The sequence below is a fragment of the Xylocopa sonorina genome, chromosome 11 (genome assembly GCF_050948175.1).
Source record: "Xylocopa sonorina isolate GNS202 chromosome 11, iyXylSono1_principal, whole genome shotgun sequence".
NCBI lineage: Eukaryota > Metazoa > Arthropoda > Insecta > Hymenoptera > Apidae > Xylocopa > Xylocopa sonorina.
The window spans coordinates 9,816,859-9,843,043 of NC_135203.1; the positions used below are offsets into that span (position 1 = coordinate 9,816,859).

Genomic DNA, 26,185 nt, shown 5'->3' on the forward strand with positions numbered 1-26,185 from the left:
CCTCCGTCCCTCTGCTTTTCAATCTCTCCCTCTCTCTCTCCCTCTCTCTCTCTCTCTCTCTCTTCCTTTCCCTGCTTTCGACTCGAAGCAGACTCGCGCGCGCACTCGCTCCTTTTCTCCTTCTCTCTTACTCCTGCGTACTCGTTTCTCTCGACCTCTCCGTCTTTCCTTCCGAGACTGGCTTGCGAGCGACACGATTCCCCCACCCTTCTCGCGAATCTTGCTCCTGTCTATCGTCAGGTTCATACGATAACCGTGCTATACGGGCCGGACGAGGTATAGCGACCAAGTAGAATTCAACGGAGCTCGTCTTACGTTCTACGACGCAACTACGCTTCGCCACGTAACGCGTAAATCGAGCAGGTCATCGTACCCTCGCGTTGCCATCACGCCGGCTTGTTCCGTTGGAAAATTCCGAGGCCATACTGTGATCGCGCGGCGACATCTTTACGACGACTGCGCGTACCATCGACTGCGTCGGTAACCACGCTCCCGTGAGTCTGCGCCGCCGCGCAGCACGTCACAACCGGCGGGAATGTTCGAAGCGAATTTTCAATTTATTCATTCGAAACTTACGCACGCATGATTATTTAACATTTATTTATGCTCTCCGAAACACTTTTTACCTGTTCTAGAAGAAAGTAGACAAATACGAATATGAAGCGAACACTGGTTGAAAGATGAGGTTTATGAGGATCACAGGAGAATTAAATGACCTTTGTTACCTGTTAATATAATAGTAAAGATAATTAATTTAAACATCGCGATACCGAAAGCAGCGTAACGAGTCCTACAGTCATGGAAAGAGCGCAAACTAGGGCCAGTGTGTCCTTGTTATAATTCGGGCAAAGCTCCGGTTGTCTGCATCGCCTAGAAGATATAAAATACAATGGCTTCCATCCCGTTCCTCTCTCTCGACGATCTGAAAACTATCAATTTTCCCCACCATTTCTCGATAAGGATCACGACCAGTCCGGTGACAACTTTATCGAGAAAAGTCACGATAGAATAGACGATGGCGCTTCGTTCAGTCCGTGGCCCGATTATTTCCGCTGTCACGCTCAACGCTGTGACCATCGTAACGGAGCTTGCGCTTCCGATTAGAATGGCCACGATGTATATGACCGACGCTGAATTCCCGCCGTACTCGGCGATCGCGGCGGACAAAATGCCGATCAAAGTTCCTAAAAAATAGCATACCTGAAAGCCAATGAAACGTTCGATCATATTTTCGCTGGACGATGCTAGGCTTTAGCTTAATAGCCTTCGTTCGCATTTGAAAGATGTACCTTTGTTCCGCACGATTTATTTATGTATTTCAGCAGCAAAGCAGCGACAAAGGAGGACAGGTATGAGACCAATGGGACCGTAGCCAGGGCCTCCTTACCGTCGACGTCCGTTTCTTCGATGTACAAAGGCAAATATACCGTAGCCAACGTGATGAACAGCCTGCTGGCTACGTACAGCATAGCAACCCGTAGTAAAATTGTCGTACTGACCAAGGAGCTTCGATTATTCTGGGAATTATTGTCGACCAGCCTTCTGGCCTCCTCGACGGTCCCTTTGTTATTCGGACTTGATTTTTCCAAGAGATTCCCTTTCAGAAAGACGTGAAACAGTACGGTAGACGTCAAACCAATAGACGTTAGAGTTAACACAATGTTCTGTAATAGGAAACTTTCGATCAGGAAATGCTCGGCTGTTACAGATGTCTTACAGTCTTAAGGAGATTAGGTCGATTAAACGCTCATTGCGTTGGACAGGAAGACGTACTCCTGTGGAGTATATCCCAGTCAACGAGACCGCAGATACGCGTAATTGCGGTGTATTTCGATAGTCTAATCGAGGTACTCACTCTGAATTTATAACTGTCCTGTTGATCCAATCGCACCACGGCCTCTTCGCTTGTGGGTAAGACTATCCACGTAACGACGAATACCACGACGGCTGCTCCAACTTGAGCTGAATACCTGTACTCCAAAATCATCGAAAATTATTAGAATAGAAAATTATGTTGCATAGGATTCAATTAAACAAAATTATACCTTATCGCCGTTAAATCGGCTCGTGCCAATAACGAATTCGTTAAAGCGGGGATCATGGACAAATGGGATATTTGTACAGCTGCCCAGCCAATCTGGAACATGACGATGCTGACCACGTACAAGATCATGATACCAGAATTGGTCGATTTGGCGAAGCCACCAAAAATCACCGGAAACGACAGTGTAACCAGCACGGAGCCCAAAACGTGCCAATTTTTTTTCTTCGGATGCCGATCGACCAGTACTCCGAAAATAGGAGTCATGAAGGCGTCCACGATTTGTCCTGGAAAAAGATATCCACGCGTAGTTAGAAATAGCTCGAATTGGCGAATTTTAAATATAAATTTTATTCACCTAAAAGCAACAGAGCTCCGGCAGTAATGGGCTCCAGTAAAGCTACTCTTTGAAAGTAGATAAGGGTGTAGGAGAACCACATGGCAGCTGTGAGGTCATTGAAAATGTGTCCCAAAGCGTAGGCGAATTTCGTCGAGGTGCTCACTTTTCTCTCCAACAGTGGAGATCGCTCTTCCGCGCTGTCCATTACGAAAAAGCCTCGATCGATGATTTTCGCAGGATTTACAAGATATTTCAGAGACGACTTCGTTGTACTCGCGTTTCAGGTGCAACCGCTGCAATTACGGCATGGACTCTCCATCTTCGAGACTTAATATTCTCGAACAACCCGAAACCGCTCGATGAACCTACACATACATTCAAATTAATCCCGCTGAAATAAAACCAAAAACGATCGTCAGGAATGCGAAGTGAGTCAGCGGCGTCTGTCGCACCTTGCCGACTATTATCCGAGTTTCTTTCGTAATGCGACAATAATCGCTTGAATTAACTGAAACAAAGGACTAGCAAATAACTTTGTGTAATTATCGCGCAGGATACCATCTGTCAAACCACGCGCGTGTGCAAATATCTTCCGCGACTGTCGTACATAGCTACGAATCAAACTCTCAAACTTTATGAACATAAATATCAAACCATTAGATGGATGTTAAAAAAAAAAAAACTGTACACCGAAATGAAATTAAAACAGATTTATCTTTGTTGATGTTTTCATTCAGACGTCAATCCATCTAGTCTCGTTCCGTAACGACACCGGAAGCCGCGAGGGACTCACGAATCTCCCAACTGGTCGAACGCTTACGTACTCACCGCGCGTGGTGAACGTCTCGACGCGACGAGAACCGCAAAGGGAGCAATTTTCGCGGAGACCTAGTATTTTTAAGGCAACGCTCGCGCTCGTTCTCCCTTTCACCGGCGAATCGATCCGCAGGGCACAAAACGATTTCCGCTTAAGGCTGTGCACCCGGGGCCGAAAGCTTGTTAGCCGATCGATCGATCGCAGTAAGAAACACAGCTCGCGTTTACTCTGGAGATTACACTGAAGATTGACGGTGGAACGTTACACGATCGCGTATCGCGGCATCGGATTCCACGCGGTTACCGGATGTGTACACTGTATTTGTTTCTCGCGATTATTCGCCTCTTCGCGTTTCCTGTCGCTCGCGCATCGATCGCTCGCGTTCGCGTCGGACGCTGAACTGAACTCGTTGTTCAAGGAGATCCCGAGAAAGTTCCAAAGAACAAAGATCAAATGTTGCGCATCGCGTATCGCGTTAAAACGAAAACGCGAGAGAATGAGGATTATGCGCTAGAATGAGATGGTTTCTGTACGCACGATGTACCGTGAGCGAGCGTGAGCGAAGCGTGCGACTAGCCGCGACAGGATCGCTTAAGCGACTGAACTTTCAAACGCGTGCAGTTTCCCGCTTCACGAACCGAGGCTTATCGTTATAATCGATGACTGGATTACGACCGCCCGCTGACGCGATAGCGGTAATCTTATCGGGCAAAGGAAATACCTTTATAGGATTATGTACAGAATAGGTAAAGTTGTGCCAACATTTACATCCAGACGCGATCGAAGACGCTCGGATACTCGGCTGATCTGCTCGAGACCATATCTGTTTCTCGAAGGCAAACTACTTGCGCATTCCGAACGCAGTTGGGATAAGAAAATTTCGGAAACCGCGTCAGCGTTAAACAAGCAAGCTTAAGAAGGTCTAAGCCAGGTAAAGATTTTTCGCCTTCTCTGCAAGAGATGATAAGCGATTTGAATCTTGTTCGAAGCAAGCCGCGAGGAGTTAAAAATAAAAAAAAATCTATCATTAATGGATTTAAAAATATCCTTACTTGTAACGTAATAATAGAAGTCGGAGAATTTTTATAGAGCACAGCTATATATGTAGAGGAAGGGTAGAAGTTGATGCGTTAAGTTTCGTTGAAAAGAAGGAACCAGGTCAGCCGAGAATGCGCTCCAAGTTGGACGACGTATGTGTCTGCGGTTCGGTGCACGGCCGTAATTAATGCATGCGCGGTATGCACAGGAGAAGTAAGCAAAGGTGTCCCATAGGCGAACAGAAAAGGGGAACTGTAATCTGAGCTCGCTAGAGAGAAACGCGAACGAGAACGCGCGCGGAGAAATCGATACCGAACAAGTTCTTGTACGGTCTCTTCAGTTAGACGATCTCGCAGTAGAGTAAGTATGCACGTCCGGAGAGTTCATTCACCGGCAACCGCTATAGGCGAGCAGAGACCACCTCAATCAAACTGGTATTACACCGATCGCAACATCCCTCCGAATTTGCTGTTCTTTTCACATAATTTTTTTTTTTTCTTTTTGTTACAAAATTATATTTATTTCGAACAAGTATATACAAGTCGAGTTGGACTGAATATACCAGCGACATTAATTTAATCGTGATTTACTTAGTTTGTATTTTTTGAAACTTTTTAATCGATTTTACGCTTAATCCTATATTCTTTATTATTGTTTGTTCAATTGAATTCTTTTATTGACAGCGAACACTTTTTTTTTTATTCTTTTCCCCTCTCGTAAAAATTACGATATTGTATCTGCTACCGTTTGATCGAGAACGTTTCGAATTTACCTTCGAAACATATCGACTTACGATCAATAAATATTCGCTTAAAAAAATATAACAGGCCGTACTCGTGAACATCGCGATAAAAAATCGAGTAAACGTTTCACAACACTAGTACCTATATACACGTAAAATATTTCGGTATATTTGATATGGTGAATGTATTTGTAGAACGTTTCCGGATTTACTGTTATAATCGATGCGTTCTACTGGTAATGTGTAAATCAGACTGGTCATTGATCAGGAATTAAGTAGAGGAGCGCGTACATGTAAAATGCGCGTCGATCTAACAATTACGCATCGTATTGTCCAGAGTCCATGCCAAGGGCGCTATGATTTCGTTCGTTCCGAAGCAGCGTACTCGGTTCCATCGAACTGTCTCAAATGAATCTGCAAATGCGTTTTACTTCCGGTGAACAACGTAAATAAAATTTTCTCGATCGAATCGAGAGGAGGACGCATCGTCAATCGCATACATATATAGTCGATTGTGCTTACCTGCAAATGTAAATTTACTTCAGCTGCTCGACTTAAATATGGAAAATTTCCACCGCTTTTTAGATGGGCTAATTTAGCATTCGGGTAACACTTGTACATTTCCTCTCTCACTGAGTTCGATAACGCGTACTCATCAAATACATCTATAATCGTGATAGGCAAGTGGCATATCTTTTGTGGTTGAACGTAACAATTGACACAGTTCATCGTTAAGCGAGACGCTAGTTCGGGTTGAGTTAAACTCTCTAACTGCGAACAGAAAGGATCGTCATTATTAAATATTATAAAACACGAAATGTACATGTAACTTTGCCATGTTATACTCACCCTTTCTACCATAAAATCAATCGCCTCCACTATCTCCCCATCGACTTTCTCCGTCACAAAGTTTCCCATTAGCATCTTTTTCAGTACCAACGACGGTAGGATCCAAAAGCTGCAATTAAAATTAATCAATGATGGAACAGTCCCACGCGAAACATTCGCGATAACGTATCGTGTTGTGTCATACGCTTACTTATCTCGAAACGGACGAGAAACAAACGTATGAAACGCTACAGATTTATTTGACTTTTTATAGACGTTAGAAAACAAGGCACGATTAATCCCCTTACAGTGAATCACTGATATATCACACAAGGATTTTTAAGGTTTCTGTTGGTTTATTAAACGACACTACATTGATGTAGGAGGAAATATATCGATGTTTATGCAACATCGTACTCAAGGCGTGTACTAAGAGTACGCGTTAGAAATAAGCGTTTAATACTTACACTGCCGCGGAATCGTTGTAACTAAACACAGACGTATCTGTGAACGTGTTGCAGAGTATCAACGATACCACTCTAGGACAATGAGCGTTCACCTCGGTGAATTTTTGCGCTAAAAATCCGCCTGAAAGCAAACGTAAACGCGATTTCAATGAAAATTCTCAAAACTCCAGCTTCGTAATCGAGTCGATCAATAATTTTCGTTCGTACGTTCTGACCTAATGAAGCACCGAAGAGGTGCACCTTATCCAGCTCCATGTAGTCCAGAAGTTTTCGAAATCCATCGCACCATTCCTTAATATTCCAGTACACAGGTGGCTCGGCCTGAAGCAGAATTTATTTCAGAGATCAAGCAAGCTTTCGCGCAACAACCAACGTTCTAATATTTGTACTTACTGATATGATTCTGTATCCTTTAGCTGCTAAGCCCAATATTTGTTTAAAGAAAATATCGGCCGTCCCGCTAACCGGTGGAAGACATACGAGTGGACACTTGATAGTCTTTGGACTAGAATCGTACACTTTCCATCCCTAAAATAACAGAATTTCTATCGTTTAGATGAGCACAATTTTCATAACATGTTTTATTTTCTATTTTTATCAGGGAACGCTTCAAGTAAAGATAGAAGAGTGTCACGTTCCATTTAATAGCGGCGATCCGGATTTAAAGTAGAATGGAAAGAAAGTACGTACACAACGCAAAATAAATATTCGAACTTATGTATATGTATATATGTATACTTTCGCTGTAATGAAAACGAGACGATAACTTTTTTAAACGTAAAACGAGACGTAGGAATGTACGTAAATCAGTCAGTGAGGTCATCGATGCGGGTCTCGATCTGATGCCAGTCCCACCGAAACGAAACATCGAGTAGGGAAATTGACGTAGAACCAAAGTGAACGATTACGTACCTTAGTGCCATCGGCGTCTACAACGATTTTTCTAAGTGGAACAGAGCTACGAAAGCTGAGATACTCCTGGGATCGAGATAGTTCGCTCGAACACGACATTTTCTTTGTAACACTGCGGCTGATCACAGTTGTTTTTTTTTTAATCGCTTCAGGACTGGTTGCCTGCAGAGTTACAGATATCTAGAAGAACGGAGAAAGAGGGAAAAAGTGAGATAACAGAGTTGTCCAAACCGGAGATTCTACTTTGCGCGATTTGTTCGATTTTTGAGTGATCGGAGCACAAACAAGGATCCGTTTAATGTGTACAATTGTTGCGGAGTCGGAATACGTAATGGTTACAGACATAATGGTTACGCTTGTAATGTTTGGGTGAACTTACCTCAAAAATCAGGTTATAATGCGAACAGTTGTCTTCGTATCGTTACTCGCAGCGAACATCCTTGATCGTCGAAGGTTTCCAAAAAGGAACGTTCATGTTATCCAGTAACTTCGAAGGTCAAATCACTTTAATACTACTTGTTTGCGAGCGTATACCAGTAGTGCCGTTCAGTTTACACCCCCTTCCGAGCATCGTCGTCCTTTATCTCACTTGCTCTTCTTGGAGGTCTCGTTGCATTGTCACTATCGCAAACAACAATACGCCTGCGCAACAATTATCGTATTTCCCCGGTGTTCTTGTAATTTATCGTCCACTTATGGCCACACTTCGACCACACACGGTTCAACAAACTAAACCGATATACGAATTGTAATTAGAACGAAAATATTTGATAATAAATATATGCGAGCGTAACTTCTACGACGAGGGTAGCGCTGTTACTGTATTCCGCTGCGTGTCGATAACGTATGGCGTGCAAGACATAAGCCTACAGGTGGCACAACTAGCGCCATCTCTGTGGAAAGTAGTGAAACCAATGGCCAACCAGTTTCAGCATTTCTCCAACAGATGGCGCTAGTAGTTCTTGAGGAGTTCACTTCGCTGTCGATAACGCTGTGCGACCAGTTTGAGCACTTTTCACAGAGATGGCGCCACGGGTTCCAGAGAAGGGTCTGCTTCATCTATCTCACTCTTTCTAATAGCTTCTTTCATATATCTTTCTCTCTCTTACCTCTAAAGCGGGAAATATCAAATAAATGACAATAAAACTATTGAAATATACTAAATTGATGAATGAGGCTGATACCAGGCGGTATCGGTAGTGGAACAGTACCGCGTGATGTTCTGATGCATTTAAATATGCGTAACCCTCGTGATACTTACGATGGTGCTTTTTAAAGCGTTATGCGATCTGCTGTGTTGTCTGGGTAATTATTTAGGAATAAATAATAGAATGTTATCAAATGTAAAACGCTGGTAATCGTCCCCTTCCGCTGTTTCCGTAGTTAGTATTTGCGCACTGGCGATTCGCTCGGGTAGTCGCAGCAAATATTTGCGATCCCCGCAAAGTAGGGTCGCAACCACCGACTCGTGCAGGGGTGTGGCAGAGCTGCTCGCGTATCTACAAGTGTTACTCGTAGCTGTTCGATATACACCAAATACCTACTTCTCTGCCAACCTACCAGCTGTAAGATTAACGATTTCGCCTGTTCCACGGTATTACCCAAGGGTACTCGTCGACCAGTTTCTTATCCCCTTTCTCATTTTCAACCCCCCCACCATTCTTTATGTTTTGGAATTTTCCAATCATCGACAGCGCGCTGAAATAATTTATAATCTTACTGGTAGAAGGAGAGGCGCGCTGGTTTTTCTAAAATTCGACGATCGAAGAGAAACAAGGGTTACAGAGCGTGATCGTGAACGATGCAAGTATCGCGTAGGAAGGCCAGCGATCGCCGGGCGGTGGTTTTATTTGAGTTTTGTAACGTTTACGTGTTGTTAAACGATCGGGGATAATTAACCGCGATTCATCCGGCTATAATACGATCCATCGGCTGGTATCGGCTGCATTTATCAGTCGCGATTAATCTAAGCTTTCCAAAGTCACGAATGCGAAACGCTCGGTAAGGTTTACATTGGCAGAGGCCCGAGTCATTAATAACCGATACCGAGAGAGCTTCGTTCCTGTCCCGCGTTAATTCGACGTATCGAATCGAACGACACACCACCGCTCGTTAATCTTCTTCCCCAATCCGTCACTCGAAGCGATTTATTTAAGGAACGAATGTATATATATATATACACACCCGCACGGATGTATGTATACGGTACGTTGTCTCGCTTTCCTTCTTGCCTCCCTTCTTTATGAGGTTTCTTTTAGTTTCGCGCAAAAGCAAACGGTCTGGCTAAACTTAATTAATGCGAGGAGCATCGATGGCGTTAAGCCAACGAGGCATCGTCCCAGAGACCAGCCATCGAGCATTTCGTTGCTCCATTGTCCCGATATTCCGTCTCCCGGTAACGCAGTCGAGTTCCACCGGCTTGAATCGAAACCCAAAAGGTTCGCCGCGTAGGAAAATTCTGATCCGGCGACAAATAGCGACGTACAACAATCGTAAACACTGATATTCAGGCCGGGGTATTTGCGGACGGCCATAGAAATTTTATTGGGCGCAGGAAGCGGTTCGACTGTAACGCTACGAATTTCCCGAAAGTTTCGAAGGTTCGCGGGTATCGCTCTTATTACCGGAAAGGTTAACTGCGCTTTGAATTTTAGAACACGGCTATAAATACCTGTAATAAAGCGCGCGATCATTAATCTTCGACGGTAATTTCGGTTTGCAGTGGCGACATTCGCCATCTCCTTTGCTCTCTAATTCCGCTCCCTCCGTCGACATCCCCTTCGTCCCTGCCACCGCCGCCGCCGCTCCAGGTCGGCTGGTCGCGCGGCGCACGGTATCCTGCTCGTTCTCGCGCTTCCTAGGATAATTAATGATCCTAAAAGCGATCTACTCACGGTTGTCTCGTTTCGGAGCGATCTTTCTCCGTCTCGCGAGAACCACCGCCCACGACTGGCCCCCTTTTCACGTTGCGCGACCCTCTCGAACTCTGATACGCGGATCGGCACACGGATCCGCGTACGCGTTCGCGGTACGATCGGTAGAACGTCCGTTCAGAGCGTGTTACGAGGATGGTTCGATGATCGACAAACGTCTCTGGGACGGCTTTCACCGGTTCAGCTGCGAAGACGAGTTCCCAGTGTTATTAATAACGCTGTTGTTCCTTGGAAATTTCTGCGCTCGTTACGACTTACGGTTAAGCACTGAGACCAAGGTGGCGTCTCCTGTCCCGGTGCATCGAAATTTGTTTTACGCCCGGAGCATTGTTCGAGTTTCCCTTCGAACGATGGATCTCGTCCAACGGTAAAGGATTAGCGCGGAAGGAGTTCGGTAAAAACGGAAAGAGGGGAAGACCCAGAGGAATTAGCATAGAGACGGTCCAGGTGGCGTCTTCGGCCAGTCTTCGACGCAGCCGTCGATCTCTAATTATCTGGAAACACGGGGGAACAACGGGGAAGCAACTCTCTTTCCCTTCCACCGCTGATAATAAACGAATATTTTCATGACAATCGAGGGAACGGCAGGAGGAGACATTCGCCTTGGCTAATTCCTTCGACGCGAGTCGCTCGCTTCAGCCTCCCGATGCATCGACGAACCTTCTTCCATCGTCTCTCTTTTCCACCGTCTCGCACGCGTATCTCCTCTCCTCGCCCGGCCAGTGAATACGGAAGCGGCGAAAGCTGGAATTTCCGGTTGATTCGGCACGCTAACGATGGGGCGGTTCAACACCCCATAGGGGCCACGAAGACTTACGCGGAGATCCCCCCATTGTCAACCTTTTGCCGCAATCTGTTCGCCGATTTGCACAATAATGGACACGCACCGGAGAACAGCAAATTAGCGGACAGAAGCCGTTGAATCGCTCGCTCTCTCGCTTCCGTTTGCGAGATGCAACTCCTTCGTCGATTCTTCGATCGTTCCGCCAACGGACACCTGTCTGACGTTAATTGTAATAAATAATTAGAGTTTGCTCGGTAAAACGGTGCGGCCTGTTCTTCGTGGCGTGATGGGAGGCTCTCTCGATTAACTCCTGCGAAAGAACCGAGCAACGACAGTTCGATCTCGTGATTCATCGTCGTAGAAAAAGTCAAGCTGGCTCGTATAATTGAACATTGCCGTCCTAGATTCCCGCGGGCCGGATTCCGCGAACAGGGTACCTTTCCACTCTGAATATATCCGTTCTTGCATCAATATTTAATCGTAGCTAACAAGATGGCGGTGGTATGCACGCCACCAAGATGGGCTATAAAAGCACGAGGAGGCCCCGTAATAGTTAACTTACGTTCTCGGTACATCCTCGCGTCGGTGTGCGCGTGTCTGCACGTTCGACGACAACGCGTTTACGCGTACTACCAACGCAACCGGGAGGGGAACAGAGATAGGGAGAGGGAAGAGGGTAAGGGGAGTGGAAAGAAGGTTCATGAAGCGTTTAGAGAAAGAACAGAGACGATCGCGATTTCCGCAGGTAGGATGGAGAAAGGCAGAGCAAATAGTTGGACCTCGTGGCCAGGCGCAGGCCTGAGAATTGTCAATCGAAGGTGCCAAGAAACGAGAAAACGTCTGGAGGCGCGGCTTCTCAAACATCCTTCCTCGGGCACGGGGGCCGTCGATGTTCCTGGGACCGTGTGTTATTACGAACGGACCTCGATCGCTCGTTGTCGCGCAGCGATGGTTCCATCGCCGTAGTTCCAGGGAAATTTTCTTAAATTCGTTTCGCAAAAGTACTCGATAATCGTCTTCCGAATATTTACGGGCTAATTAATTTTCAGAAGGATTTGCAGATCGAGATAACGCGAAATCGCCCGGTAATGGTATGTATTTACGAACGCGTAGCGAAGGGCAAAGCGGTAGGGCCTGGTCAGGGTTTAATACCAAGGACCCGGCTTAATCCTCTGGCCCTTCGGCTAATGTGCTCTTGGGGATTCCGTAATACGATGAAAGTTGGTACCCTCACGGCACCTCGGTTTCCCTGCCACAATTTTTCGATTACGCTCGAGCATACGGGCGGACGCGCCGGAAAACACGTGTGCGCGTTACACGCTTTCACGTGTTGCTCGTCGCTGATGCATAAATTACAGGTATTCCTTCCCTGGGAAATTGATAGCAACAGTCGTGGCTCGAGGCGGCTATCGGGGGAGCACCGTGGCGACGTCGGGAATCGAATTCGAACGAACGTCGCTACTTTTATCTACGCGTAACCATTGCGACGGTTAGAACGATCGAAAGCGAAGAATTTGTAGAGGGTGAGAACGCGTGGGCGCGCTCGAGCGAACAAGCCGGAGTTTAGTCCGCTCGAGGGGGCTCTCCTATAAAATTTTCAAAATCGTAACGGTTTAAATTGGAATGAGCGAGGTCAAGAGGGACCAAGAAGGTTCCTCGGGGCAGGTCTGATGACCTTCCGAGAAACACCGTAACGGACAATGACTACCTACCGACTCGAAAATTCGATGTCCGATCGGTTTCCACTTGCGGTGGAAACGACCCGACCAACGCTTCCGACCAAGTGTCCCTTCGAATATTTCCATTGAACGTCGTCAATTGGGAAAAAATCATTCCCTCTAAAGTGCTCTTCCAAAGAGAGATAAGCAGATAAGTACGAATTTAAGAAGCTAGGAGACGTTTGCGCGTTAAATACCTAAATCGAAGACTGTAAACGTCCCGCGGGGAACTGTCGAGCTTTTCTTCGACCGGTCGATATTTCCCCGACTCGTCCAACCGCTCGAAATCGTAAATCGCGAGGAGTAAATCGTGCATCGTCCGTGGCGTGCAATTATCTCGCGGTTGGTCCGCGAGGTCACAGGGGCGGATCTTAACTGCGGCCCGGTTCGTTCCTCCGCGTAGATCCATATACCCTTATAAAGGATCACGTTTGTAAATCATAAAATTCGCAGTTTCACACGCTCTCGACTTCCCCCGGTGCGCCTCGTACCCTGGCGGAGGAGGAGAGCCCTCTCCGCGGGCTGCAATTACCTGCAATTTGTACTACGAGCACCGTATACGCCATCTTGGCTGTGTATGTGACGTGGGGCGCATGCAGATGCGCGTACAAACGCGCGGGAGATAGCCGAGGGATCCGAGGGACGAGGCGAAACTCGAAGAGAACCTACGGGAATTCAAACTACGTACACGCTAGCAGAAGACAGAGAAAGGAGAGCGAACGAGACGAGAACAGTTTCAGAGGGTGGATGTTTCGCGCAGACATTGCTCTCGTTACGTTTTTTGCTGGATTCCATCGGTTACGTTAATTCGTCGACTTTTTTGCTGCGAACGGAGGCGAACGAGTTTCAACGAATCGAGTATCGAGGAAAGGCAAACCGAGCCAGTAAGTTTTATAGCTGTCCAGCGATGAGTACTGTTGCTCGTCGTTAGATACCGATGAGATCGAATAGCCGTGCAGGTGTTAACTGCCTACGCTTCGCAAAAGAACCTACGTAACGTTTAATACCATTTACCGGTAGACACAGAGATCAGCGTTCTCTCGTTCCTCTCGCCGTTCGTTGCTTTCGCTGGTGCACTCTTCGACCTCCTCCTGTGCGATCGCCGTCGTCGCGCATGGTTTACCACGATGCACCGTGCACTTCGAAGGAAGACACTTGCGTTACTCTTGTCCGCTTGCGGCGGTGTGTTTTAAAGGCTACATCGAAGTAGCTTGTCACTCGTGGGAACGATTTGCCTCGCTATTTAACCGCTAGCTACGACTCTTTTCTCGTGTACCAGCGACAACGTCGACGAACTTTAGTTGCAGTGTACTTTAGCCTGCAATCAAGTAGTTTCGACTTGTGCATTTAATTTCGAGCGAACATAGGAGTCGAGAGAGGCAACGGTGTAAGTCAGAGATACGTTTTCAGTGGGTAGACGAAAACGAGGTGTTCCCTGAAGTTCATCCGACTTCGTTCCATTACTTTATTCGCGTTTGTTCAGGGGGTGCGGGAGTGTACGAGCGTCGAAAGAGTACCTCCGCGTGAACGAACACAGGGGATTGTTCACGAGCGAGTAGCCAGATTCATGCAATGTTGGCGAGTTCACGGCCGATTTCACAGACTAAATACGTTCACACTTTGGCGACCGTACATCCGTATGGACTGGCGATACCACGAACCCTCGAAACAACTCGACGAAAGATAAAAACGATATACCATGAAATAACAGTCTATTTTTCTTTCAGAATGTAAAGTGCAGCGTTTATCGCGGAAAATGATCTCTCTGGTAATAAAGGAAAAACGGAGATGTCGTGACGGGGATCTTTCGCAGGGTGGTATCGCGGAAGGGATCATCGCAATCACGGCCAATTACCTCGATGCAACGTGATACGAATACGAAAATGCGCGTAAGCGGAATCGCGAGCGGACGATCTCCTACCTCGGGCGTTTCCATCGAAAGCATCGTGATTGCTCGAGGTCGGCCGCGAGTTAACGAGCGTGCAGGAAAATAAAGGAAAATATAGACGTCAACCGGAGCGTAGGCTTGACTGATGATCGTTATCATTCGGCCGCGGTAATTGCCCCCAGGCTGAATAATTGAATTCCGTGCGAGAGAAATCGACAGAACGAACGTTTCCATTAAAGTGTATATAATGAGGGGTCCTTTTGGCAGCGCGTGCACGCATACCTCCGAGCAAGGTATCGCGAGACGATTCTCGGGGTGAAACGGAAGTGAAAACGTTCGAGGAAATCCTGCGCGACCGCACCGAAAATCTCCGTCGAGCTCGTAGCGTAGGGGTCGTTATCCGATAGGGTGCACGACGAGGAGGATGAAAGGAGAGGCGAGAGAGTCGCGAGGGGGAGTGAGAGAGAGAGAAAGGGTGAAAACGTCGGGGCAAAAGAGGGGGAAGAAGAGGTAAAGAAAAGAGGGAGGTGTCGATACCGGGCGTGACCATCGGTCTACCACCTACCGCAGCCCGATATACGTTGCCTGGCGACGGCGTTGGCGTCCTAGGCCTCCGCCCACTGAATGCTAGCACGGGTGTCTGGCTCGTCCTGTCCGCCAGCGAACGTTCGAAGCCTGCTATCGAGGCGTGGAAGAGTAGAGGGGATCGCAAACGCGAGCGAACGTCGAAGCGTCAGATCGCAAGGGGACGCGAGTGTGCGCGCGTCAGCTCCGTCGTCTTCGACTGTTCAAACGTTCCTTTTTACCCGGTCCGTTTCACGTTCCGTTCCGTTCCGTTCCGTTTCGTTCCGTTCAGTTTTCTTTCCGTTTCGTTTCGTTTCGTTTCGTTCCGTTCCGTTCCGTTCCGTCCCGCCCGATCAGTAGTCGTTGCGGTATTTTCCAAACGTTCGAACCGCGCACCGTCGCACTGTTCCGCGTTATCGTCGTTCGTTCGAGTGACGTTGATACGCGACGCGCGATGCAGAACGGAGTCGATGGCAAAGCGGCGCGCGTGTAATCACGGAATCGGTAGAAATCGGCTCGTATTCCGTCGCGTTCGTGCATCATCGCGAACACTCGCGGTCGCCTCGTGTCCTGCTCCTTTTCGCTGGGCTCACCCCTCCAATCCCGTCCACGAGTCTCTCCTTATCCCCTCCCCCCGCCGCTGGCCGTCCTTTCTTCCTTCCTTCCTCCCTGGAGTGTCAGTCTTTTTCGGTATCGCGGTGTGCGCGCACTACAACCGTACGACGACGGTACACAACACTGGCCGAACACGTAGACGCGTACGCGTGCGCGTCGTTCGCTCGTAAACTTTCCGCCTTTTTTCTTCCGTGCCGTTGTGTGTCTAACGCGCGACGGCGGCCCAGAGGTTCGCGATAGAAAGCTCGCGCGCATGTCAGCCAGCAGCGCGGCGCGTGTGATTCGTTCGCATCGGTGACAGCCAAGAGAACGGAGTGGATCGCGAGTTCACGGTGTAATCGGTACGAAAGAAGGATTAACCAGAGACATGGACAGGTATCCGCGTTCTGGTCGCGTCAGTGTTCGTCCGCGGTGCCAATGAATAGCCGGGTACACGTCGAGACCTGCCATTATTCACCGGTAACGTGACACTTACCGACGGAGCCAATAATTCGCGTCACGTGTGATTCACGCGGCCGCGGATAATCGGCCGGTGTATCCCGAGGGAGAGAGAAAAAAAGCAGCTGGTGTGCGATCGCGCGGGCGCGCGCGATTTCGTTCTTTCCGGTTCGGTTATTCGCGCACGGCGTTCCACGGCGTTCCACGGCGTGTTCGTTACGTGGAACATTGGACGGTGTCCTCTATCTCCGTGGATCGGTAGTTTTGGTGGCGTGCTCCGCTGCGGGGGTGTCTCTCGTGTCGTTGGCGACCGCGTTGCGGTAAAACAGCCAAAATTCGGGTGAAGAACAGAGAGCCGTTGCCATCCTACGCGATGGAAATGAGCGACGAGTATCAGGACATGGGAAACCCTGGGGGAGGGGTCGCGGTGGTCAACATACCTATGGCCCATCATCAACACACGCCCGACAGTCCATTGGTGAGTGTGTTTTTCTTTTTTCATCTTTATTTACGTTCCATTGTTTGCCACTCTTAAGAACATTTCCGCGCCAGTAATTATAGACGGCGAATCACGTGACCAAATCCTCTTAGTTTCTTTCGATAGCCGGTTCTCGGAAAAACTTGACCGAGAAATCCGCGGCGTTAACGTTCGCGCGCTCCTACGGACGGCGTGTAAATATTTTTATTATTCGCGAGTACGTCGGTGAGATTACATCGCGTCCCGTTGGCCCAGCCGTTTCGTCGATCGGCCTCTCAGGTCGATCGATAAAATTGCCTGACAATAGAGAAGACACACGTACGCCTGTGATTTATGTATTTTGCGGTATACGTCACTGGAAATACACCGAAATGCCACGGTCTGCCAGAAGGGCAGCACACCGTTTACAAACAATGCCGGGCTGGTTGCCTTGTCGGCGGCTTGGAACGCGTTTTTTATGTATCCCGGCAACGAGTTTTATGCACGTGCCTATCGTTCCTGATATAAAAGTCACATTCGGCTTGTTTATATCGCGATCGTCCTAGAAACCTCGATGAATTTAATGCCCCGTAAACGTTACCTACGCGCGATCATCCCCGGCCGTTTTGGTGCCTTTTTAGAATACCGTAAAACCACTACAATAAACGTTGAACGATTCGCGAGCGATACCGTTCTCCCGGGTGATTGATGTCGCGAGGATTTTGCAACGCGAGCGAATTCATCGGCGTTCCTAAGAATAACGATATCCTTGGTAGAGGGTACCACGAGGTAGGGTTACATCGAATAAAAAGACACATCGGTCATTCTCCTAGCGGATTTAGCACTGCTATTGTTGGCACGTTTGTTCGTAGTCGATTTAGTGGCGAACGATAATATTTGACGACAGTGTTTGCTCGAGCTCCGAATCCTGTTTTTATTCCTCGTTGTTGACATTAATTAAGTCGTCCCGCTCTTTTTATTGCGCGCGCCGCGATGGCTACCAAATCGTAACAGGCTCGCCCAGGGGTGAATTTTCTTTTTACTAAACCGCCGAGTGAATCCGAGAAGGTGACTTTCAAACGCGACCTACGAGATTTATTACTTTCGCGCAGAGACCAACTGCAACGACGCGCCATTACGAATAGTCCGTGAAGTGCAGTTAACTTTGCGTCCCATTAGTATTATTACACGTATAAGTATACTTCTACACAGTGTATACGTCGAACAGTCTCTCGTCTGATTAATGCCATTTAGTGACGTCATGAAAATTCGTGACCCAACGTGACGTCATTCTCCAACAGCAAATAGATACTAATTCCTACTTATTATTGCTATTCGCCGTCCGTCCGGCCATTGACGTCACCGAACGTGAAATATTTAAAATATCAGCGGTTTTCAATTGAAATCACGCGAACGTAACGCGTAACGACACAGCGAATATCCGCGAACGCGGACAAGAGAAGTTTTATTGCATTCAATCTATGAATAGACGGACAGTACCGATAAATTATGAAGCAATAGCTGACCCTACGCAGAAACGTTCCACCGATCGCGATTTACACTGATGGAAAACGCGCGTAGCAACGCCCGCCGCCACCTCCCTCGAGCCACCGATCCAGGAATGGTTATTGTCAATTTCGATCTCTCTCGGCTCTTTCCAGTAATAAAACATTCGCGTGTTCGCCGAGAGAGAAATTTCCATCGCGCATACCTGCTCCATTCTTATCCGCGTCGCTCGAAAGAAACGGCACCCTGCGCTCCCTCGGCATCGATACCGTTGCAACACTTTGTAACAACAATTCGAGTGATCGATTATTCCAGCCTGTTCCATTCTCCGTAACTAAATAGCGCGGAATGGTTCGATGGAAATCCAGAGAGAGAGAGAGAGCCATCGCGTCTTTGATCTTTGCCTTGATATGTCCGTGCTAAGAATACACGCATCTGTACGCGCAACCCCCTACCACGGCGGCGTGCGTTTAACGAATTTTACGTAACGTTACTCGGCGTCGATGCAGCGGATGCGTCGGTCGCGGGTTCACGCGAGAGAAAAGTCGTTCGTCAGCCGGTCCGCACGATAATAGCACTGTAAACAAGGAGAGTAAGAACGGGTTAACGAGCGTCTCGTCCGAAGTAGAAGATCCTTGGCCGGGCTGGACGAGCCGCGGTGCAAGGATGCGGCGCGAAACGACGCCGTCGCGTTGTCGTTGCACCAGGAGAGAGGTGTAAACACAGGCTCCAGGTTGATCCTGTGTCTGCGAGGAGAGGCGTGTGTGCGCGAGCCCCGTGTCACTCTCTCTATACCTCTGCGTCGAGTATTTGCGCGCGCGGTCACCTCGTCGAGGGGTGCCTTCTCTCCTAAGCTCAAGAGAGAGGAAGAGAGAGAGAGAGAGAGAGAGAGACAAAGAAAAAGAGACGACACGAAAATGACGTACGATTCGCGGGTGTGCGCGCGAGCTCATGGAAAAGGGGAAAGATGTAGGGAAAGGGAGAGAGAAAAGAGAGCGCGATAAATAGAGGCGAAGATAAAGATCTGGAGAGCGGGAGAGGGCGAGAGAGGGGGGTGGGCAAGAGAAGGGGGTTAGCCGGGTCGGACGTCGGGCAAACGGTGTGCAGAGCGAGGCGGAAGGGCGGGGATTCCCCTTTCGGCCAATCGGATCGACTAGCGAGTGCGCTCACTTACACAGCTAACATCGCTGCTTCACCTGCAGACGCCATGTCGTGACGTCATGTCTCGTTACGACGGGACCAGGTAAAACATGTGCGGTACCATCGTCGTGGCAGTGCTGCAAGCGCCACCCTGCGACAAGGGTACCCTATACCGGTCCAATAGATTTTTCCTATCGTTTGCTCCGCGAGAGATTTCGAACGATCTCGCCCCGATTCGCACGGTTGATAGATATTTCGAGTCCAATATATGTCTCGTGTCTTCAATATACTTGATTACTTAGTATCGCTGATTGATGCTGATGAGATATCCGCTGGCTTCCGTTTTCTAATTAACATTCCCACCGCGGGATATTTATCGTGTAAATCAGTCATACGCGGCCCGCAATTCGCGTTGCAATGAAATAAAACTCCACCGTCCTAATGAAAATTTGATTAGCGGCTGGTGTTAGCTAAATAACGTCCTTGACAGTGAGTCAGAGTTTCTTTTTGGAAAGGTCCGTCGTGGTATTTCCCATCATCTTGGCAGAGGATCCGTGGCGGTCGTAGCCTTCTCGCTCGAGGAGTTGCGCACTATTATTCGGCTGTTTTACGATAGCCCTATAAAAATCTCATAATTAGATTTTGAAGGTAATATCCTGTCGGAGCTGGGCCCTTGGACGCCCGGCCCATAGGAAGGCCGGGCCTAAAATTGCGAACACCAATCTCTTCCTTCTCCCTTTACTCTCTTTTTATCTCACAGATGCACCGTGTGTAGCGTGCTCGAGCGAAAAGGAGGACGAAAGAATTTTTTTCCCCCCGCTCCGTCCCGTTACCCGTTACACCGCGATGATAACACGTCGGTCTAGCTAATTACATAAGGAAATAGAGAAAAAGCATCGTATCGATCGAACGGAGTTACATTATCGCGCGACATTGACGCGTCGAGCACTGCACGCGCCGAAAACTCATTCAAACACTTATTACCACTGGTTAACCAATGAGTTAATCATTTGAACGGAAGGTCGGTTAACGTCAGGATCGAATATCGCGGACATTTTACGGGTGCTCCCGTTCCACCTTCCGTATCGCGTACCAAGACGAACAGGGGCCGAACGGAACGGCAGAAACATTAATAACTTTGCGTTTCGTTTTCTTTCTCTGTTGGCACGTCGCGCAACATCTCGCGGTACCATTATCGAGTTACTGTACGACACGAAGAAACGCCATCACCTATGTGTAATGAAAATTTTCGCGAAATCGCGTCGCATAGGGCGGAGTAAAGCATTAAATCGCGTGGATTCGCGGCGCCACGCTCGTCTATCGTTGACGAGCGGCGTTGTTCGTCGGCTAATGAATGGGTGGATGCGATTTTATCGGTGGCACGTCGTCGCGATGGCGTCAAATGCGGTTGATCGTCGGGCGCATCGTTGAGGACGCGCGGCTCGCGGAGCGCGCATGCATTCCTCGTTGCAGCTGCAATGCGCGTGATCGCGATCCAACGGGCCGTGAGCCTGTGAGCACGGACCGTGTCCCGATGGTGGGGAATCAGTGTGGCCGCGTAGCCGTAGAGGGGGAGAGGAGGGAGATAGAGTGAATGAAATAAAGAAAAAATAAAAATGCCGGTGGACCAGGCTGAATCGCGATTGGTCCAAGCTCGCGCCGCGGTCACGCCTGCCTTTATTTATGCGCCGCGCCGCTCGAACTCCCTTCGATGCAACACCGACGCGCCGCGATATCTCCTGCGTTCGATTTCGATCATCCTGCCAATTGCGTGCATCGCTTAAAGCCGATAAACGTTCGCAACTGCACGCCTTCGCATTCGAATAAACCACGTCGATCTCTTCCGGGTAGATCCGTTCGAACGAGCTGGATTCGAGTAATTCAATTTTTCAAAACTTTTTAATTTGACGCTAATGACACGTCATCTAATGTTTTTACCTTGTATCTGATAATAGATAATCACTATGCTGTAGACGTACGAGTATGATTTATCGTCGTCTTACGTATTCGGATATAAACCTGATACGATCGCTTCGTATAATTGTTACTTAACCTTAGCTGTTAGCTGAAATTGGTCCGATATCGATCGTAATAGCAGACGAAATTGATTAAGAACGATTATAACCATTAATCGAAAACTAAAAGCAGCTATTTTCTTTTCACGTGTCTCGAAAGCTGTAAATATAAAGAGCCGAACTGTCTTACGTGACGATTCCAAGATTACAATTACACGGCAATCGACGATCGTTGAACGTGTGTTACACTTTAGACAAGTAAAGTGGTCTGTGAATATCTGCAACTATCAATTATACGATGTTTTGAATCCTTCGACTACGTGGAATCGAGACGATCGATGCAAGTTCAAGGTATCCCAAAGAGGAATAGAGTTCTTGATAGGTTCGCTTTCGTTTCTAGTCGACGAACTGTGCTTCATAAATTATCCTAGTCTTTACGTTGCCAGGCCGGGTGGTGGTTGGTAAGCGGCCGCGGACGCTGAATATTCTATTAACTTTTTTGTCATCTCTGTACCCGGCGTCGATTATCCTTTTAAATTACCTTTAACGAAGGGAGTGTTATTGGCGTAACGTAAAAAGTCCCGCGGTTCGACGATTAATTTGCCCTCGAAAATTGCGTTCTGCCGGCAGCGTCGATATCTAGATTCCTCGTTAGTCGATGCGCCCCGTATATCCTACCTACCCACGTGGTTTTTGTCCGGACGAAATTAAGCTGCTCGCAAGGTGCACCTGTGGACAGGGTGGACGCGCGATGTGTGTGGCGTGGAAAACGGAACACCGTGTAAAAGGTGGAAGGAACGACGTCGGATCAGATTTTCGAAAGGAGCTGCTCCCTGTCGCCCCGGTTTGTTTGTTGTCTTCTACGAGTCAAGTGGGACTTTCTAAGGTTAGCACCCAATTGGCTATCACACCCCATCCTCTGGCTCGAAGGTAAAGGTACGAGCGACCATTAGGCAAGACTTATAAGGTGGCTACTGCCACCAAGGTGGTCGTAGGGTCCTCTTAGCTGGAAAAGACCCCATGCAGGTAATGGGCCTGGCACGAGCCTACCGATTCCCTTCTGTCCGGCCGCGTATATACCGCCTGTAAACGCACCGCTTCTCTAAAGGTTAAGCCGATTTCACGCGTACAACTTTTCACAAAACTGCCGTTTCTCGCAACAACGCGTTTCGCTCGTTTTCCTCTCTCTCTCCACGTTATACGCCTACACCTTGCCGCGTATCCATAGTCCTCGCAATGCACGGGCTGCCCGATAATCGGGAATTCATTAACCAGATGTAGATACGGGGATTCTTTGCTTTTCTTTTATCGTTTCTACGAATCCTGAATAGTTGCCTCTTAATTTACAAATCGGTTCCTTCTCGACTGTTCTCGGGCTCGAGCTTGCGTCATATCCGGCAACGAATGGAATATCGATCGGATTTACATTATTTTACGATTGCCCGTAGTTATTTTACGATTGACGCGTCGCCGGCAGCTTGGAAAAGGGAAATCGTCCGTATTTTTGGGCATACCCCACCCTGCTCTCGGTTGGGATATTTAATTTGAGCCACCTTGTGTATCGCGTGGTCCTAAGTAAACTGAAACCTCGATGGACTCTCTCGCGGATGCCCGTGCATGCTCGACAACGAAGAAGGCACGATGGAAAAAGGCGAAACGGGTTTCTCCGTCCGAACTCGTGCAAACATCGAGAGCCAGAGACGTGCCACGACCGACCACGAACCCTCTTGTTGACTCTTCAACTTTACTCGCGCCTTTTGCTCTCTCTTTCTCCGACGCCGATGACGCTTCTTCGTTCTCCTGGTCCGAGTCCTCCGCTTCTTCGGTACACCGGCCACCTCCAGGTCGGTCGGGTCGTCGACTTCTTACCTGCCCGCTTCGTGGAACCACGCGAGAAACGGAAAGAGAGAAGAGTTTCATTTAATTTTGTACGCCTGCTCGATGAAGCGGTGACCGGTAGACGATTTTCATTCTGGTCGTACTCGAAAAGTTATCCGTCGTCCGAGGAAGAGTCGATCGTGGAACCGATCGGGTCAGATTCGAGAATCGGTGGCTCGCGTGCGCCAACAGCCGGTCGTTGAGACGAGACTAGTCGCTCGAGAAGGGTCGTACCGATAACCGTCGAACCTATCGGAACGCAATGATTTATCGAGGAATAATTTTAGCTAATATATTTAATAGCCTGGAATAATCGGTTTGCCGAGGTTGTGCACGATTATCGTGGAAGGCGGTTGCCGCTCGTCGATGGGCTGTGTGTGTGTGTGTGTGTGTGCACCGAGCATAATGGTGGTTTGCGCAACCGATGCACACTTTGTGCCTTAATGCACGCGCACGAGAAGTCGGTTCACCTGCACAGCTATGCCCGCCTCTACTTGCCTATCGACGTACCCACGAAAGAGATGCCTGGCCACGTCGGGTGCCGTAACTCGTCCATTCACGTATCATTATCCGTACCAGTGCCGGCTGGGTAACGTTGTTGCAATCGCAGCGCAATTATATTTTTACGATCTCAGCCAAGGCTTCTATTCCGTGACTATTAATGCCCGGCTGGCCACCTCGATGTTCTACGATCGAGAATCGGCCCGGTTTCTAACCTAAATACCCCGTATCTGAGAATGCGATTGTTTTTCTCGGTTGTACCGTTTTGATCGAGGCACCGATCGCCTCTCCGTTGGGAGTGACCGACGAAAAAGGAGCGCGAGAGAAATAATTTTGCTAACGGTAGCCTGGAGGATATTTAGTGGGTTACACGTTAGCTTAGCCATTCTAGGAGCCTTCTTGCCACTGGCCTGCGTCGTTCTCAGTTGCACGCTCTTTTTTTCTCCAAGTCGCTAAAAACCGATCCGTGCCTAAGACAGGGAGCGTGATTTATTTTCTTATCGAACGTCCTCTTCTGCGGCTCGTGGGATATTCCGAGGAAGAAGGATTAAGGGCCGAAGAAAAATAGCTTTTAACATTATCTTAGCCGATCGGTTTTCTTCGAAGCCATCGACGAGGCGCGTATTCGAGGGTTACTTCCTTTTCCGTTGCCTCTGTTCAAACAATAGGAATAATTTCGTAGAAAGTGCCTGTCGCCAGTCAGGTCGGTCTGATGACTTTATAACTCCTGCAAGGACGACAGAGTACCTTCTCCTTAGGGTACGACGTTACCTTTTTTCCGCCCGTGACGTCACAATATTTTCATTTTCACGATAGCCAGGTAGCCCCATAAAGATTGCCATTTCTTCCGGAGCCACGACGGGAATACCCATACCCTGTAATTGGCTTTCTTCTTCCGTTCCCCAATTTAAGGCGTCCTAGGTCGTTTGGATTTTTATGCCCCCCTAGTTACAATTGTTCTTTTCGTAGATGCCAGCCTGTCGTTTTTACTCCCTCTCTTGTTATAAATAGGCTCGGTTGCCCTAAATAATGCGGGATACTTTTTATTTCACTGCTACAAAAACTTTTACACTCTGAACGTGTTCGCGATAGATTAAGGAAAAAATAACTTAGTTCTTAACAGTTGACAATTACAACACTTGTTACAACGTCGGAACTGTTTCTCAATTTTTTTTAAATATCTTCTCATAGATACGTGCTGACGTATAATCTTGTCACATGTTTACCAATTGAAATACATAGTCACGTACATGGAAACTATCATCGATTGCATACATCGCCAGCAGATGAGAATGCAGAATTGCCCACTATTTTAACATTTCGTATGTAGATTTACATTGAACGTGCATCGCCTCGCTAATTTCAATTCATCGATTCTCGCGCGATATCCTCGAACCACACCGTTCAATAACGGGTGTTCCAGATTTTCCACGAGGCGAAAATCATGAGACATGCGTTCGCCGGTAATTGCACTAAAATATGGTACCGCGTCCACCGGTATTTACCGTTCGGTGCTTTTGTAATAATTACCCATGCAAAGCGTGCAGCTGCAACGGTTACGTTGGACCCATGGCGACGGCGAGCGTGTTATTATCGATATTTATTACCGTCAATTGATTCCTAGCAAGCGCGGATATAATAATCGGCTATGGCGGTTACCGCGAACGAACGAATCCGTGAATGATTTTACCCTATTTCGAGCTAGCCACTTTACGCACGCCCTACTTTCGTTTTAATAAATCCGACGATCGCGCTCCTCCGGTAATGGTAGCTTTGATGTCTCCGGGGTAATGAGATAGAGCCTCGTGTCCAGAGGATTTAGGTACAAGTATAATCTCGACGTTCCTTTCCATCCGAACGAGGCCACGCCGTTTCGCATTCGTGATTCGTATAGACTCTTTAGTTTCGCGCCTTCCTTGTCGTTAATTACGCCGTTTGTGTTGGCGATACTTTGTTGCCTTATCCAACGGCCGGGAAAGAGAGAGAGAGAGAGAGAGAGAAAAAAAGAAACGCGTTTTACGATCCTCGTGCGATTCTCTCGCAGAACCCGCGATAATTTACGATCTGATTGCCAGCAATTAAACGGGGGAAATACGCCGTGGAAAAAAGCCCGTCTAAAAACGGTCAAATATTGCCGCGAATTGTCGGTAGCGATGGTCGACGAACGGCAGGAGCGACTCGAGTTCCGAGGGAATTAGCATCGAACGACCATAAGTCAAGGGACGTTCCGTTAGAGTTGAGGAGGGTAGGATTTTGGGGAGGAAAGGAAGAGTTAGCTCGGTTAACGGAGCCACACGCAGGACGAAGCCAGTAGTTTCACGTGATGGGCTGCAGGATCGCAGACCTAGATGGACGACGACGATATCGATAGTCATTGTGTATCGAGAGCCTTCCTATCTCTTTGGGATTATCGATCGAGGGTCCCTTCTCGCTGGGGGGTCTTAAGACGGTCTCGTACCCCGTTATTTGCCTCCTGTACGATCTACGATTTCGTTGTTTCTTTCCAAAGCGTACTTCTCCCGATATCTTGGCGCTCGTTGCTTCCATTAACGCGGTGTTTGCT

The 26,185-nt window shown here is 48.1% G+C and overlaps 3 protein-coding genes across 5 annotated transcripts in view; 1 reads left to right on the forward strand and 2 right to left on the reverse strand.

Moving 5' to 3' along the window:
* Nucleotides 1-669: 669 nt before the first annotated feature.
* Nucleotides 670-2,720, reverse strand: LOC143428856 (major facilitator superfamily domain-containing protein 12). The gene is made up of 6 exons (XM_076904059.1): nucleotides 2,400-2,720; nucleotides 2,046-2,328; nucleotides 1,856-1,970; nucleotides 1,290-1,664; nucleotides 947-1,200; nucleotides 670-870 (listed from the first exon to the last, which is right to left on the reverse strand). Exons 1-6 carry the CDS (start codon nucleotides 2,584-2,586, stop codon nucleotides 750-752), a joined length of 1,335 nt encoding a protein of 444 aa, XP_076760174.1. The 5' UTR covers nucleotides 2,587-2,720; the 3' UTR covers nucleotides 670-749.
* Nucleotides 2,721-4,865: 2,145 nt separating this feature from the next.
* On the reverse strand, nucleotides 4,866-7,388 carry LOC143428989 (maspardin). The gene is made up of 7 exons (XM_076904327.1): nucleotides 7,186-7,388; nucleotides 6,667-6,801; nucleotides 6,489-6,594; nucleotides 6,274-6,394; nucleotides 5,828-5,936; nucleotides 5,501-5,749; nucleotides 4,866-5,392 (listed from the first exon to the last, which is right to left on the reverse strand). Exons 1-7 carry the CDS (start codon nucleotides 7,282-7,284, stop codon nucleotides 5,333-5,335), a joined length of 879 nt encoding a protein of 292 aa, XP_076760442.1. The 5' UTR covers nucleotides 7,285-7,388; the 3' UTR covers nucleotides 4,866-5,332.
* An 8,998-nt stretch (nucleotides 7,389-16,386) lies between these two features.
* Nucleotides 16,387-26,185, forward strand: part of Retn (retained) — an 83,257-nt gene continuing 73,458 nt past the window's right edge. For all 3 annotated transcript variants that reach the window (XM_076904053.1, XM_076904054.1, XM_076904056.1), the window contains exon 1: nucleotides 16,387-16,603. In XM_076904053.1, the coding sequence (XP_076760168.1) occupies nucleotides 16,499-16,603 (105 nt within the window). In that variant the 5' untranslated portion in view covers nucleotides 16,387-16,498. The remainder of the gene's footprint in view (nucleotides 16,604-26,185) is intronic.